The sequence below is a fragment of the Varanus komodoensis genome, unplaced genomic scaffold (assembly GCF_004798865.1).
Source record: "Varanus komodoensis strain SLA01 unplaced genomic scaffold, ASM479886v1 scaffold3, whole genome shotgun sequence".
Lineage (NCBI taxonomy): Eukaryota > Metazoa > Chordata > Lepidosauria > Squamata > Varanidae > Varanus > Varanus komodoensis.
This window is the reverse complement of record NW_025335761.1, coordinates 45,955,290-45,973,132: the sequence shown is the minus strand read 5'-3', so window position 1 is coordinate 45,973,132 and position 17,843 is coordinate 45,955,290. Positions and strand designations below refer to the sequence as shown.

The window sequence follows — 17,843 nt, the reverse complement described above, 5'->3', positions numbered from 1 at the left end:
TTTAAAAAATGCCTTGCTTGTGAGGCAGAAAAAATGACCTCTGATGGCATTTTCCTTCACTGGCTTGATGGAAGACGTAAGACAGATACTTTCTTTTATCTCACATAACTCTTCTGCACCCTGCTGTGGGAAATACCAGTGTAATACTAGACTTTGTGAACAACCATGCTTGCTCTGTAATGTGTTTGTCCTTTGATTGCAAGCTGTGGTTGAGGTGACTATGCATGTCTATTTTCTTATTTTTTTCAGATGGCTATCATATTCAACCAGGAAGGCCTGAAAGCCATCCAGCCCCCATGTGTGATTCAGAGCTTCATCAACCACAATGCAGTTCTCTACAAAGTCTTTGTGGTTGGAGAGTCGTACACTGTGGTGAAAAGACCATCTGTAAAGAACTTCTCAGCAGGCATTTCAGGTAATGGTTTGAGTGTAGCAGTTCAATGAAAGTGTGAACAGGCAAGAATATTGCCAATAACTTAGCAGTGGGAGAAATAAACTTCTAAATTGGTGTTCCTCAGGCCTTTTTTTTTTTAACTCAGGACCCTTGAAAGGTTTTGCTGGATTCTGACCCTACCAATCTTCCAACCACCATTTTTTCAGCAGACAAATGACTGGATGCCTTGCAAAAAGCAGCATGTTTTAACATGACTCTGTAAATTGGAGCATTAATGCGATCTGGTCATTAGAAAACAGAAAGGATTTCCCAGACTTTCTTCTAAAACCAACCAGGACAAGTAAATGAGTTGTTCATATCACTCAAAGTTTCTGTATGTTCCCAGCTCTTCCCCAGTTTCCATAGCAGTTTAGGGGTTACAATACTAAAACTCTGATGTTGGGAGGAAAATGGCTGCACCTTCTGTCAGATTGTCTTTCCTTTTCCTCCCTTCCCACAGATCCATGTCTTTCAGAGCTCCACCTCCACCCTCAAGTGTCCTGGCCTGCAGTTGGAGAACAACTATTTTAAGTGCTCCTTTAAAATTGAAGCATCTGTTTCTTGCAGCCAGGACTTTTTCTTTATACAAAGAGGGTTGATGGTTGTTTTGAAAGGTACATTCTTGGATTGAACAGATTATATGAACCAACTTCATCTTTAGTTGTTAGTTGTGCAGCCCAACATTATTGACTCTATATCTACATCAGCCTTCCCCAGTCTGGTGCCCCCTAGGTGTGTTGGACTAGAATTCCTACCTGCAGTCACTAGGATTACCCAGAACATTACCAGGTGATACCTTGACAGTGGGCCTTTTCAGAGTTCACTCTGTGTGAATTTGTGCGGGGGGGCGGGGGTCCTTTGCCATTTGGGAGGTGGGAAATTTGATATCTTTCCAAAGTCTGCTGCAGACACACCCACACACTCGGGTGTTCATTCAGGCTTTCTGCATCTCATAAAACCTTGCTATGTTATTGCTCCAGTATAAATGTGATTATGATAATTTTGTATTGTGCTTGTTACATTCTACTTAAAATTGTGCTTTAAATTTCAAAGAAAGGACCTTTTCAGTTGTGACATTATCCCAGCTTTTTAACACTTTAATTTTTAAACTTATTTTTAATATTGCATTGTATTCTGTACTGCTTCTATGTTAATTCAGTTGCAATAGCTGTTGTTGTTTTAAGTTAATTTTTGCTTATGTGTTTTTTTCATAACCTCTGTTAACCACCCAGAAAGCCTTGACTATTGGTGGGGGGGGGTGTTAAAATTAAATAAATAAATACATACCTGCAATTGATAGTGTTGTAGACCAAAAAAAGTCACTTAACAAGAAACTTTAAGTGGGAACTTTTATTTTTTCTTGCCTCCCTCCTTCCCTTCAAACAAGACATTCTTGGATACTATCATAGCACTTCCTGTGCTTTTTATTTGGCACACCTCCTTTTCACCTTGTGTCTCCATTGAACAAACTATGCACTCACTGTGTTTTACGACTTTTTAATTCCTGGGCCAAGGAGTTAGCAGAATATAGCAGGGCAAATGTTTTAGAAAGTATTTTCCAAAGTCACAACATTGAAAAATAAATACAAATCAAGAGACTTGACAACAGCAAAACATGACAACAACAAAATGAGTGTAGCTCTTAAAATATTCATGAGAGTATAGAAACATAGAAAAAAGGCAAGGCAGAAGGGGTGTATCCGGCTCAAGCTTTAAGGTGGTATCTGATCGCCTCCTGATTTCCAATGGCCATGCTCCCACCCTGCCCCCTTGCAGCCAGTACAGAAAGAACTGCACAAGTTGCCTCTCCAAAAATGGAAGTGTACCTTGGAATAGGGAAATCGGAGCACTCTGGTGGAGGAAGCTGAGGCTGTGTACCTGCACTAGTTCCTGTTGGCAGCCCAGCCTCCTGACCTCCCCCTCTCTGACCCTTTACCTAGATGGCTGAAAATAACCATCTAAGTAAAATGCATGGGGCAAGGTGCAGTGCCACTGCTGCATCTTACTCCATCCACTGGACGCACATGAGCCACTGAGATCAGAGGCTTTCATACACCTGGAGCAGGGGCAGTAGAGTAATTGCATCCTTAGTCAATTACTCTAAAAGGAGTAAATTTAACAAGTGGCTATTTACATAGAGAAACTGGCTGCTGCAGCAACTCTGGTAATGACTGTCTTAGAGGGATAGCAGTCAAGAATTGTAATTCAGAGGCCCAAAGGGTCAAGTTCAGGTAAAAGGACTGATGGGTAGAAGGCAAAAAGATTAGTGCTGGATAAAGTCAAGGCAAATTCATTGACAAGGAACAGTGGAGAGAGAGCTCTAAAAAGATTAACCCAACAGAAGGCAAACTAGCACCCTCCAGATGCTTTGGGGATGCAGTCCATATAATTCCTGACCATTGGCCATGCTGTCTGGGGCTTACGACTGTTTTTGTCCAAAACATCTGGAGAGCATTAGGTTACCTGCCCTTTGACTAGCCCAGACAGCAAAAAGCTCGGACACCTTTCAGACTGCCTTGACCAAGCTGATGTAAGAGGGATTTTTTAGTGGCTGTAAATGTATTGCCTTTGGCCGGCCTATGTAGGCACAACAAATGGTGCTGGCCACTCAGTCATACAAGCCTGGGAAAACTGCTTTTAAGATAGAATCAGAGCTGTAGTAGTCATCATCTTGATACTCATAAAGAAGTTAAGAAACTGCGATAATTCATTTTGGACCTGACACGCTGTTGTCTAGTCATGCTTTCATAGGACTGGGAATGAACCACAGAAAGCCATGGGCTCTAGCACTTTCCTCCACCATATACAAGAGGACTAGACTTTTAGTCTGCTGAGGGATGCTGGGAATTGTTGGACTACTTCTGTTTAAACATGCAAAGGATTGCTTTAGATTGTAAACTAATGTAAAGACTCAGTGTTCTACTGCAGTGCTATTGCAGAGCAAGAACACTTCAGCTTGGAACAAAACACGGGCAAACGCTGGCATGGCTGTCTTTTCTTCCAGTAGTGTCCTGCCTTTCCTCCAACTTTTTCTTTAAAAAAATGTAGACATTTCCCTTGATTTTGCAACCAGGCTTCCATGAGGGGATGCAATACAGCCTTAGTCGTGCTGGATTGGAGCTAATTTAAGTGCAGAGATGATACACAATCCAAAGCTCTTATGTAAATTGTGAATGCACATTATGTTGCTGGGTTGCACTGCCCCCTTCTGTTTGTCCATTGAAATCCTGTTAGCACCCAAGACAATTATTTGTATGTTTAAAAAAAGGATTCTGTGCTACCTCTATATAACAGATATTTCTGAACCTCCAGAATTCTGCATATAACATTTACATTTCTTTTACCTTTCCCACCTGCAGATAGAGAATCAATATTTTTCAACAGCCACAATGTATCAAAGCCAGAATCCTCCTCCGTCCTAACAGCAGTAAGTATTGCAGGATTCTTTCAGAAAGTCATACTCCACATACCTTGCTGAGGGTCTCTACTCACATATCTCAGAACAACCCATTCAGTGACTGGTTTATTCTTGGAATTGTTGCTGTAGTCTCTGAAAACATTCTGCAGTGCCTTTTATCTCATAAGAATATTGAAAGCTGCCATTTACCAAGCCTGCTCTAGCAGGATCCTCAGGCAGAGGCCAGTTCCCACTCCTGAACATTTTTCTTCTTCTTAAACTAGAAATGTTGGAGATTAACCCCAAACTAGTCTGCATGCAAAGTATGGGATCTGCCACTAAGCTGTGGTCCCTCCCGCAAGGGTGCTGCAACTCAGTAATTCACAGAATACTAGTAGAGTTGAGAGGGACTCATGAGCTCATCAAGTCCAGCCCCTGCTCCAATTCTACATGTGGTCACCCATCTGGTTGCAGGTCTACCCCTTTGTAGCTTAGCAAGGGTGACTCGACTTACTAGTTCAGTTAATGTAGGTAATTAGGCAATTCAGGTAGGCAATTAATGCAAGTTTTCAGTCCTCTTGAATTAATAAAAAGGGAACAGAGCCTTTATGAGGAATTTTAAGTTGTACCTCCCCACTTTGAGAAATATAGCACATCACTCCATGTACAGTAACTGTGTGTGTTTCCTCCTAGTCCAGAATCTAACCCTAATCCTAATCCCTCTAAACCTAGAACCAGCTTAATTATTTTATTATGTATTTATTCCATAGATTAGTCACCATAGCACCCTGATACTAAATATCGATTACTAGCTATGTAATTCAAAGTGGAAAAGGGAATAGATGTGTAGTTTATACCACAGTCCTAAATTTCTATTGCAGTTATTTTCTTAGAAAATATAAGACCTTTATACTTCTGTTATTTACTATATTCTTAAAATGCTATGGATATTCAGTAAAGTTAACTGCGTGTAGATGCACATATATGCAGGAGGTGGGGTATACAACCCAACTAAATCTTCTGAACAAGTTTATATTTAACTGTGTGCTCATTCCCCCATGATAATAAATGAGTCTGAAGTGTTATTTCTTAAGGATACGCACTCCTTATCTGCCCCTGGAAACTTCCATTACAGGCTTCCTCTGTTTTATGTTTGCTGCTGTTAATGTTGTTGCTGTATTCAAAGAGAAGCGTAATCTGTTCCAACAAACTTGTTACCATAATGCAACTGCATTAAAAAAAACTGCATTGTTTTTAATAGATATAGTGGCACAGTGTAAATATGATTTTTTTTTATTCTGGTTTCTCAGTGCCTTTTAAAACAGAGCATTTGCTTTTTTTGTCTTTTGTACAGTGGCTCTGATGTACTATCACAACAATGTTTGATTCAGTATAATGTACAAAATGTGCCTCTGATCTTGTGAGAACATGAAAATGTGGCACCCCCCAGATGTGCTGGACTACAAACCCTATCACCCTAGCTAATATAACCTGGGGATAATGAGAACTGCAGTCCCTCATTGACTTCAGTCCCGTCTCGACTTCTGTAACGTGCTCTACGTGGGGCTACCCTTGAAGACGGTCCGGATACTTCAATTGGTTCAAAACAGAGCTGCCAGGCTGCTGACGGGGACTGGGCGTTATGTTCACATGACTCCAGTCCTCTGTCAGCTTCACTGGCTTCCCATTGAAGTCCAGGCCCAATTCAAGGTGTTGGTGATGACCTATAAAGCCCTAAACGGCTTGGGTCCTGGCTACCTGAAGGAGCGCTTACATCCATATATGACTGCCCGCCCCCTGAGATCTGCGGGAGAGGCCCTTCTCCTGGAACCCTCCGTGAAGGAAATTAGGAGGGTAGGTACTCGGAGGAGGGCTTTCTCTGCGGTGGCGCCCAGTCTATGGAATGCGCTCCCCAGAGAGGTCCACCTGGCGCCATCATTATTTTTTTTCGGCGCCAGGCGAATACCTTTTTATTCAAACATCATTTTAATTGCTAATATTATTTCCTTATTTTATTCTTTGGCCAGGGCGACTTATTTTATATTGTAAATTTGTTTTATATTTTTAATGTATTATATTTTAATGTTTTGTGAGCCGCCCCAAGGCTTCGGCAAATGGGGCGGCATAGAAATTTTCTAAATAAATAAATCATATCTGAAGAGCATTATCTTGGGTAAAGGTGAGATACGGTATCAATCATTGATCTGTGTATCTCTACTAGGGACAGGCCCCTGAAAGAAAATCCAAATTCATCTTGTGTCTTAGTAAAATGGTAGGTCTGCTTTCCACTACTTTCCACTCTTCCACCTTAGAGGCTCGGAGAGGCTAAAGTGATTCAGTGTCCCTCCATATAGAAATGTTCCTGTATGTTGAAAGCTAGGTGGGAAAGAGAAAGGTTTTAGTTTAGCCTTCTTCCTACCCTGCCATTTTTCTGTATTACTATACCAGAGAAGCAGAGGCAGAATACGGGAGAGAACCAATTCAATTATGTAGCCACCAACTGCATTTTAAGTGGTGAAGTCAGAACGGTAACCAGCTCCTCCATAACTTTTCTACAGATACGCAGCTAAGAGTTTGTCTGTATCATCTAACATCCCTGCTATGGGGGAGGAAGGATCAATAGCCTCTGACACTGGAGGGTAGTACATAGCCATCAGCACTAGTAGCCACTGGTAGCCCTCTCCTCCACAAATTTGTCCAGTCCCCTTTTAAAGCCATCCAGATTTTGGCCATCGCTCCATCTTGTGGAAGCAACTCCCACAGTTTAACTAGGCACTGTGTGAAGAAGCACTTCCTTTTATCTGTCCCACATCTCCCACCATTCGGATTCATGTGGTGAGCACACTGAATTCTAGCGTTACGGGAGAGGGAGAAAAAATTCTCCCGATCCCCACACATAGCTTTGTACGGCCTGTCATGTCTCCCCTTACTTGCCTTTTTTCTAAGTGAAACAGTCTCAGTTCCTTATGGGAGAGTTGCTTCAGCCCTGTTATTGTCTGAGCTTTGCACTTTTTCCAACTCTGCAATATCCCATTTTGGATTTGATGACCAGAACTAACCACCCTCCCCATTTATTCATTTTTTCCTTCTCTCATTCTCTCGCTCCTTTTCTTTGCAGCTTGATAAAATAGAGGGCGTGTTTGAGAGACCCAGTGATGATGTCATCCGTGCCATCTCGAAGACGCTGAGGCAGGCCCTGGGGGTTTCTCTGTTTGGGATCGACATCATCATCAACAATCGGACAGGACAGCATGCCGTCATTGACATCAATGCATTCCCAGGTCAGAGCAAGCTACAAGACAGTGTGTGAATGACATTCACCATGTGCTAATCCAGCATTCATTTTAAGCTCCTTTCAGATGGCCCTGCATGAGTTCAGAGACTGTGTGGAAGGGGAGTGGGGGTGGGGAGCCTGCCGGAGCTGCTCCTAGTGTCAAAATGCCCGACACTCCCTGCCCCTCCCCAGCTTCCCTCCCCGTGTTGAGAATTTCATCAGAAATTCTCAACGCGGAATCTGCAGGAAGAAGTTCCTCATGCGCCAGGGAGCCTCAGTCAGGCAGAGCTCCCAGTCCCTTGGAGGAGGCATGTGGATAATTACATGCACACGGGCTCCTGCCAGCACAAGAAGGTCATGGGTGGAACTAGAAGACATGGGGTTGGATGTAGGGCTATCAGGCGCCCCTGTCCCTGCATTCTTCTGCACATTCTCTGAACATACCGAAGGTCTTTTCAAATGTAGCTGTAAACTGATAGAAGAAGGCAGTTGGTTTTGTTTTGATTCCTCTTCACAGCCTGTCCTTCCCTCGTTTGTCATGCTGTGCTGCAATTTACAGCAGCCTCTGTTTGCTTCACTTCATTTTAGGCACTGGCCTCTCTCCACTGTGACCTAACTCTCAATTATTACCTACCTATCTCTGGATAGGGCTGGGAAGGAATCCTGCCTGTAGCCCTGGAGTGCTGCCACCCATCAGTTTCCATGATGGTGGAGTAGATAGCTCAGTGGTCAGACTCTGTGTAAGGCAGGTCCATGTGCTTCTGTGCTTAGGGGACTTGCAGCTGCTTCTGCCATATTCCTGTTGGGCAATAAGACTTTGCAGGACAGATATACTGAGTGTATTTTTATTACCCCCGAGAGACTGCAATGTACTTCTTTTCAGACAAGGAGGTGCAATATTTCTAAACAATGCAGAGCATATTTAAAGGTGTATGCTGTCTGTCTGCTTATTCATTCATTCATTTATTTACTTACTACCCCTGTGGAACTCAAGGTGACTTCGTGTTCCCAGGTAGTCTCCCCTCCAAGCTCAGGCCAGCCCCAGACCTACTTAGCTTCCACATGGTAGATGCTTTATATGTCTTCAGACCATATGCTGGACTTGTTAATTCTTTTTAGTGCCCTTTCTAATGCTAAAAAGAGATGGGAAAAAACTGAAGCTTTGAAACTCTTTTAAGTATTAAGATACGCTTGCATTTGAGGGTGTCTCTATGCTGAGTCAATCCCATTGATGCTGAATCTGGAGGGCGGAACACCTCTGGGTCTTTCCATGTCTTGCTAAGCCTGAGATGCTTTTGGTTGGAGGTGCCAAGCCTTTAAACCTGGCATCTTCTGCATACAGAACAAGTATACAGGCCCGTTGCTTACTACATGATGCATTCAGTCAGTTTAACCAATATGCCCTCAAACAAGGAACAAACAGGCATCACAGCTGCTGCAGAAAACAGTAGTGTTAAATTCCATTTATTACTGCAAGCACATCATGGGTGAGCATTATGCATGAGTGCAGCAATTAACAGCACACATGCATCATTTAACAGCAGCATATGCATGTCTGTGACCCAATCAGGTAGATAATGTCCATGCATGAAACAATTCTAGAGGGAATGCTCATGTGACATTGCTATTTCCTGCATCATACGGTATGGAGCTGTTCTTGACTGGTGACTGGGAATGGAACGCTGTGCATTGCAGTAAAAAGTAGAAACTGCTGTTTGACTGGGAATGAAAAATTAGTTCTCTGAATTAAAATGCTTAACCAAAGCAACAAAAAATGCAATTCAATATCAGGATGTCTCCTGTGTTTAGAAGAACATTTCTTGCTATAATGCCTAAAAATGGTCAGGTTTCCCTACTTTCTCCTTTGTTTGTTTTATTCTGTCATGATGATTTATTATTTCTCTGGAAAAGAATATTCCTTAAAAATATTGCAGAGATGTAGCAGTTTTGTTTTCTTTCACAGCACCCTAGCATCACCTTTGGAGAGGAAAGGTATTTTTATCCCCTTCCTTCTCCAGATTCATTCTAGCTCAGCTGTTTTGTGCTTCAGTCTTTACCTAACACTGTCATACTTTCACACAGAGAACCATTTCCCTAACAAGCTACTTCACCAGAGAAAATGTGTGCATGCTGTGGCAGATCCACTGCTAAGCCTTTGCAGCTGCCCTTCAGATCGGTGCCATCATGAATTGGTCAAGCCCATCATTGCCTACCCACCTCTTCCTGTCGGCAAAACTGAGCCTAACAGATTCTGTGGCTCTCAGCAGCTCATTTCTGATCCACCATAGCAGGCAGCACTGTGTCCTCCGATACGCAGAGAACCTATAGCAGGATCTCTCGTGCCGAACCCCACTCAGTTCTGTGCCAGCATCTCTGGTAATGTGAGTGACATCAGTTCCCTAACACAGAAGGAGGAAAGATAGCCAAGGGCTTCCTTTTCTCAGAGGGACCAGCAGAGCAGGCACCTTTGGTTCCAGGTACAGAAGAGAGAGAAATGCAGTACTGAGCTATGTGTTTTGCCATCTACAGCCTGATGGACTCCTCAGGAGAGAGTAGGAATGATGGCTAGAAGAGCAGGGAGGAAGAGGAGGGAGTACTTCTACTCAAATAGCCCTTACTACCCCCTTTCATGAATGGGAGAAACCCCATATGAAGCAGCAAGAGTCACACCTGCAAGGTTCTCCATCTGCCAGACAGATGGCTGGTACTGGGTGAAATGCGGGGCAGGGGTCGGAGGTATAGGACATTTAGAAGGGAGGCTGGAATTATAAAAAGTTTGCAAGAATGCTGGCTTGTGGCTTAAGCATTTTTTAAACAAGAGTCAGTGAGTATCAAACTGATGTTCTTGGTGTATTTTTGGGAGGTACAGCACAAAACCTGACTGTTACTGCCTCCATGCTGGAGACATGAGTATGCACAGAAAATGAATGCAGTGCCATTTTCAGGTTGTTGCAGGCCCTTTGGCAAGAGGCCCTCCATGGGCCCCCTCGCTGCATGAGTGCTTATGAGCTGTCACCAGCTCACTGCTCCTGCTTGTACTGGAAAGCAGCCTAATAGGACGATGTCCATGCCTGATTTTTTCCCCCTTTTCTCCCCATTAATTTCTCAGGTTATGAGGGCGTCTCTGAATTCTTCACAGACCTCCTGAACCACATAGCCACCGTCCTGCAGGGACAAGCTCCAGAGGTGTCCCAGCTAAACCATAGCAAGCACCTGGCCGAGCAGACCGGCTGCCTGGTGGGCGAGCGGACATGCTGTGCGAACACCGGCTGCCGGAGCATGGTGAGCAAAGACCCCTGGATTGTGGACAGTGAGACCAACAGCTCCATGAAGCTTCAGCACCAGAGACTAGGCTGTAACTCTGCAGTGTCTCCTAGCTTTCAGCAACACTGTGTTGCCACGTTGGCAACTAAAGCTTCCTCTCAATAACCCAATCAGTGCCATGGACTGAGGAGAAAAAAATGTAGTCCCCATGATCAGAGCAGGCTGGTTGGTAATGCAGCTACTAAACAAATAAACAAAAATCTATATTGGCGCAACATGATTTCAGAAACAAAATTAGTGATCTGGGTGGGTCCACTTCATCAGATTCCTATTGTAGATCTGTAGTGAGTTTACACGTGTGTGTGTGTGTCTGTGTGTGCATGTGTCTTAAACACTAGACCTAATGTAGGAGGATGGGTTTTGTGTCCCTCCCTCATTTTCTCCTCCTCTTTATAATAATTAAAAAACAGAATTGTAAGAATTCACAGAATTGATAAGGAATGTGTTGAAAATTTGCACACTTGAACTCAATAGTCCTGCTTGGCATTTTCCAGCACTCTCCAAAGGGTAAACAAGAGTGCCCACAGCACAAAATACAAATCAGTTCATTGTGCAATGGAAGGTTCCAAGGGAAAACCTGCATGTCCAGAATCAGCATTCTTTTCTTGGATTGAGTGGGCACTCATATTTGGACCAGCTTCAAACTGTTTTCTTTGTCCCCAAAGAAACGCATGACTTGGCTACTCATCTATCACTGTGAAAAACTGAGTCTATTACCTGGTTAAATTTCTTAATGGAAGTATGTTGAAACAATATTGCCATTCTTCTTGTCTTGGGAGATTTTTTTACTAGCCTTTCTTCTGTTGCTTAGCTGATCTGGAACAGCAGGGGCCAGTTATCTGTGACTGCTACTCCCCGTTACTCATTTTGCTCAATAGTGAGCAGAAATTTGTACAAGAAAGTAAATGTGTGGCTATACATATTACACTACTGCCTCTACTGCTCTTTGGGACTGGTTTTCTGGGGTAATTTCACAAGGGTAATGTGGTAATTAACCTGTAACTTCTTTCACGGTCTGGTCAAAATTTCAGAGCCAGTAGCACATGAAAAGTGCACCTTAGCCCTATTTCTTTTCAGCACAGTACAGCATCATCATTCTACAGCTTTGAACTGCTCCAGACTTTGAGAAGGAGTTTATTAGTGAGTTTGTGAGTCCTTCTCTTTGGGACATTCCCTAAAATGTTTAAGGAAATACTGTTTCAATCTTACGTTTGTGTTCCAGCAGAGTGATGGAATTTTGTCATGAGTTTGAGATGTCTGGGCTGGTTCATGCATTGCTAGAACAAGCCTTCTGCGTGAATGGTGAGGGAGTGTGAACACATACAATCATGAGTGTGATGAGGGTTGCACACATGACCTTTCCCCCATTTGGGGAGTATGGGGGAGGTTGGCAGTGTTGATTATATGTACATACAGGCAATGCCACGTATGACTTTGTAGGGTTGAAAAGGAAGCATGAGTGGTCACCAGACTTATTCCTGGAAAGTAGGAACTGGCCTTAACGTATCATTCCCCACTGATGCCAAGTATTTTTACATCTGCAATAGGGAAAGTTAAGATGGGAACATGTGGGGATATTTTGAGGCAGAGAGTAGAGAAGGTGAATGAGCAGAAACATTTCCGAGACAGTGAGAGAGTGTTTCATCCGCAGGGATGTATATGGGGGAAAGGCTATAAGTAGTGCTTTGGCACAGAGGGAGCAACACTAATTTTGCTAAAGCTTTTCCTTTTATTTTTAATTTCCCCCATAGAACTCCACGGTAGATAATAAACCTTAATTAACCTTTCAACAAACTACCAACAGGAGGGAGAAAGAGAGGCTGACTTTATCTGGACGTTTCCCATGAAAGCGCATCAGCCTTTTTTTTTTTTGGATTAGGGTATCAACCTGAGTCATAGTGATACAAAATGGTGATATGCCTCTATAAAACAAACATAGCTGAGGTATCATAATAAATTGTAGGGACTTGTCTGTGCCTATTTTACATGCATTTGGTGAGAGTGAAAAGCAGATTAAAACAAGGTTTTGTAAACCTCTTTGCAATGTAGCAAGCCTCTTGTAACCTTGAGATGTTTAAAAAATGTGTGCAAAGACTTTTTTAAAATACCCTTGTTTGTGTGTACAGCACACACGGAAATTTCAAATCGCCCCAAGGAATGAAAATAGCAGAGTCTCCTCCACCTTCTCTCCCATTACATTTAGTAGGCCAAGATTCATTATTGTCATTCTATTAAGAGTTTCCACTCCCATGCCATCTGTCATTGCCTCTCGCCTGGGTCAAGAAACTAGCAAGTTGCAAAACATACCAGGGGAGAAGGAGGAACCGCCATGGGTCTAATTCTTTGGGATCAATACATTGGCTGGGCTATATGGTGATACTATGGCATCACTGGCTTCTGGAATGTTTTTATTGTTAATTTCCCACCCCATCCTTCTTTGAAGTGGCATTAATTAAATGTAGGTTAAGGGGTGAGCAAGCTAGAAAAAAGTGAGAGTGTTCAGTCTAGTTTAGTAACAGGAGACATTTCAAAACTATGTTTACATGAATCTGAGTATTGGATCCAATTACAGTGTCTTTGTGCTGTTTCCTAGTTTTAATAATGAGTAAGAATTTATTTTCATGGCTGCCTTCTAAAATTTGGTTGGCCTATTTGCACTGCTTTATTTCTCCAAAATAAACTACTGAAATATAATTGTGCATTTTATATTTGTTTACAGATGATTATTAAGTATATTTTGTAAATTCTCTGAAGTCTTAGCACAAGGTATGTCTTATAAAATGCAATTCAGATATTGACTGTAACTAGAATCTAACTTTAATTCTGTACCCAAGTTGGTTGCTTGCTTCTTGAATATAACTGATACTTACTGAAGATGTCACTTTTTCATATTCTGTGGTTATTCTGTAACAAGATGGCATTATTACTGGCTTAAATGATAAATTCTTTTGGAATTCTCTTGGTGATTTCTTGTCCTATCAGAATATCTTGAGTCAAAGCATTCATATAATAATTGCAAACCTGCTAATTCTCATGGGTTCCAGGAAGAGCAAGAATTTGCTTTTGCAACAGAACAGTGAGCAAATGTTCTTACCCTGCCCAGAAAAAAATTTACCTCAGTGCAAAATGCATGACGTAATATTTCAGCTGTGAATGGACCACAGCTCCTGAGCTCATATTTGAGTCTAAAGTTGTTTCCTTTCTTGATATTCTCCAAGGGCAGCAATGTTTGTGTCTATTGAGTAGCACCAGAGAAGTTACCAACATACCCAAGCCCTAGGAGCAATTTTGCTTCTTTTCCTAAAAAAATTCGTACATTTTAAGGTGAAAGAAGAAAGTATGCATGCATCAGTGCATAATTCTGCTTTAAGGTTTTGCTTTGCTTTTCTTTGCTTTGCTTTGTTTTGCCTTGCTTTAAGAAAGCACACTCATATAAATGTGGGGCAAGACTTGAGGGTCTGGTGCATATCTTTGGCATCAGAAGCAACTTACCAAACTACTGTTCATTTTTCTGTTATGTATCCTGTGAACACAAATTGCAAAGAATTCTCAGATTATTCATGGAATGTTCTGTCTCCCACAACATGCCTAAAACAGGGCCCCACAAAAAATCAGATTCTTGGGTGTGTTTATTGCAGAAGCAGGTGTTTTGTGCATGTGTCGCATCCTGCACACAAGGGAATAACAAGCACTAGTAAGTACACATTTGGAAGCAGCCCTCAAATGTATCTTTTGTTCGCAAAATGCATGCTTTACACACTTCTGCAGAACTCTTCACATGACTGAGAAAAGCTGAGTTGTGGAAAATCTCCTGGTGTTATGATTATAAACTTAAGCTGAAACTTCAGTAGTTGACCGTGGCAACTAGTGCTTGAAACCCAAAGAAAGAGTACCTTTTAAAAAGTGCATGAGCATATAATTGTTGAAAGTTCTGATGCTAGATTACCTGAACTGCTGACTCCAGGAATAGCTAGTGTTAGAGAGACTTTCAAATTATTAACCCCTAATTTTTTTTTATCTACAGTAAAGATGCTTTTCACATCAGGGCTCACCTTAAATGGATTGTGTACTGAGAAGCAGCTGCAATGATTTTAGCCTCAGTTCAGATTGTTTTTAAATAGTATATTTGGTTAAACTTCTAAAAATGCTATTCCAGTTTGTGATGATCAATAATAAATGGAGAGAAGTACAAGTATCATGCACCTACTTTCTAAACATAAGCTAGAACCAAGAAATAAGGCTTTAGACAAGCTTTCCCCAACTTTGTGCCCTTCAGATGTTTGGGCTAACAACTTCCAGCATTCCAAACTGTTGTTCATGCTGGATGCAGTTGCTGACATCCAAAACATCTGGAGTGCATAAGGTTGGGGAGGGCTGGCAAAGATTAATATCACTGGGTTTTTTAGTAATTTGGTGAAAATATCTCAGCTCTTAGGCTGAGTATGTGTAGTGCTGGTTGTTTAGGCCATTACAAAAACCAATACACAGGACTAGGACTCTTCCTGTTTCCCATACATGCATGCTAAATCAAAAATTTAGGGCAGATGTGCAAGGTTTTTGCACCATTCACTTGTATCCTGTCCAGTGGACCATGGTGATCCTGCCGTCATGCATAATGTCATGGCCACAGGCAGGCTGAGATATTTCAAAGCACATTGGGGCATAAATCCATGTCCTGTTCAGGAATGGCAGATGGATGCACTGCTAGTTTTAACCTCTGCCCTGAAAGCTATTCTTCCTAGGGGGAAAATGGGAGTAATACACAGTGCTTTCAGTCCGATCAGCACTGCTTTGTTCTCATAGCAGAGTGCAAAAATGAGCAAACATTCTTCAGTCTTTTTCAGAATCTGCTGCAACTTTGTTGTAGCCCATTGATGTAAATTATTCATGGCACTGAGCTCTACTTTAAATATACAGCAAATTATGAAATGGCATGTATGTTTAAGAATGTACCCGAGTTGTTGCCATTCTACTCACAGGCTTTAAAAAAAAAACAAGTCCTGTTCATCTCGTCTTACTACAAACACCCAATCCCTTTGAAACCCGTTAAATGAAAAGCATGACTTTGCCACTGAATTCAGTGGCATTCTCATATGGTTGAAAAAGGTTGTCACAAGATTGTGGATGCCAACAGTTGATTACAATTAAGGTTGTTACCGTGTTAATGAAAGCAATATGGATTTAATTGTGTGAGTTTTAAATTAAATTGGAGTCTGTTTGCAGATGAGGAAACAGAATGCAATAGCTCTTTAAAAAAAAAGTTTGCATTGTTTTTCGAAGATCCATGCCCTGTACACAGGAGACCATACTGTAAGAGAACAACTCCTACTTTTAAGGTGTTATTTGCAATTTGCTGATGGCGTGCAGGGGGTTAGTTCTTGCTTTTTTAAATAATTTTTTTATAAAAAAAATCTACTGCCTTATTCATAGCTTTGGGATCTAGCAAAATACTTAGTTAAGCTATTAACTAAATAATTAAATCGTACAGCTCTAATTTTAAATTTTGGTTTTCATCAAGAAGTCCTCCTTTCCTAAGCACTGAATTTATACCCAGTATACAATCCATCTAGAAAACTGAATGTTGCTATTTCAAAGGACCGTGAGTTTCACTACTGGAACTTTTTAAAAAGTCCTCCGCAGTAAAATGGGCAATGCTATCCAACACAACCCCACTTTTCCGCATATATGGCTTATCCGAATGAAACCAGTTTCCCTTAACGTCTTCCTTTGTGGAGAGTTTTTGTTTTGTAATGTGGTGAAGCATTCAGTGAAGTAAATTCTTGCCTGCAGACCAAATTGTTGCAGTCCAGGCACAAGAACAGCAAAGAACAATGTTATGTGACATCCAAAGACTACGTTTCCTTAAAGCAAAGCCTGCTTTATGAGAGAGAATCATTTTTCTTCTGATCTGCTTTTCTGTTCCAACTGGGCGTAACAGAACATGACATTCTTGCCATAAACAAGTTTTGAGGGTGCCGTGTGATTTAATTACTGCCCTTAAAAATGGAATATATCACAAAACTCATTCATAATTTCTAATTGCTAAAGCTAGTGAAAGTGCGGTAATGGTGGTAATCATGTCTTCCTTTTTGCAAGTAACCTAAGCCACGTTTACATTTTTATTTTTCACCTTTTGCACAATAACTTCCTAATATAACATTTCAGTGTGTTGAGAGATGCATGTAATATTTAAGCATTTGCAAATATGTACATTTTAAAAACGGTGATTTCTATATTTCAGGCTAGATTTAGCCAATAAGAGAGAGTTCTTTAATTTCTTGTGTAAAAGAAAGGGAAAGAAGTCAGTGCTGTAAAAAGAGAATATGAGATGTATTTTTTCCTAATTATTTATTTAGCTCCAACCCCTCCACCTTTTTGATGTTTTTATGTGGTTCATAGGCCTCCTTCCTAGTGTGATACCAGTTAACATTCCCTTAAACTGGTCTCTACCCATCATTCAGGGTCATTAACCTTTTATCTGCAGAATCAGGAATTGTGTTTGGGGGCTTTTTGTTTTTGTTTCTTAAGAAATGCTTAAGATTTATTGTTCCCGGTTTTGTAGAGGACCATTTTCTTGTTTCTGCTAAGTTTGCATCAGTTCATTAATGTTTATCGATTATCTTCTGCCAATTTATATAGCGATGGCAAGTCCGAGTGTAGTGATTTGCTTTGGCCCTGTTCATGAAACTACTTTGATGAAAAACTAAATGGTTTTGTATTTAATATGTACACACACACACATATATACGTATATATATGCATATATGGATGCATATGTATATATGTAATAAAATATGTGGGTTTATATAAAAACCAAAAATATTGGCTTTTTATTTGTACTGCATGACACAACATCATTCTTAATATGGTGCTTCTCTTCTTTTCCTAAGTCATTCATTTTTCAAGCTGTTCATCCCATTTCATCTTAATTTGCCAAACACCTGTGACCGACTTTTTTAACAGTAGAGTTAAAATGCACTTAAGTATCCTCTGTTGTTGTTTCTGTTTGCTTTCAAGTCAACGCTGTCTGTTTTCCAAATACCTAATTAAAATAAATGCCTTATTACAACTCCTCATACTGCATTGTCATTAATGATTGGAGAGAGCTAAGTTGAGTGGGTGTTTATTCTACAAGAGTGCTCTTCAAAAAGCAAAAAAGGAATGATTTATGTCATTTACTCACATTGCAGTCACAGTGCAAGATGGACTGCATTATATTTCTTTAGCTTACTTCTTCTGAGAACTTCTCTACATCAGGCATTTAACCTGTCACCTTGCTGATCATTTGCTTCCAGTGTCTGCAGGATTATGGTCAGCTCCTTTACACGTGCGTTTTTCCAATGTTCATTCTTTCTTTGCCTTTCTGTATGTTCTATTGCATAATCAAAAGTTGGTGCTGCAGAACTGCAGAAATG

The 17,843-nt window shown here is 41.2% G+C and overlaps 1 protein-coding gene across 1 annotated transcript in view; it reads left to right on the top strand.

Moving 5' to 3' along the window:
* ITPK1 (inositol-tetrakisphosphate 1-kinase) overlaps positions 1 to 17,504 on the top strand; it is a 143,712-nt gene extending 126,208 nt beyond the window's left edge. Inside the window, exons 7-10 of the mRNA XM_044437244.1 lie at positions 250 to 415; positions 3,793 to 3,860; positions 6,949 to 7,111; positions 10,214 to 17,504. Coding sequence (XP_044293179.1) covers positions 250 to 415; positions 3,793 to 3,860; positions 6,949 to 7,111; positions 10,214 to 10,533 — 717 coding nt within the window. The 3' untranslated portion in view covers positions 10,534 to 17,504. The remainder of the gene's footprint in view (positions 1 to 249; positions 416 to 3,792; positions 3,861 to 6,948; positions 7,112 to 10,213) is intronic.
* Positions 17,505 to 17,843: the final 339 nt, after the last annotated feature.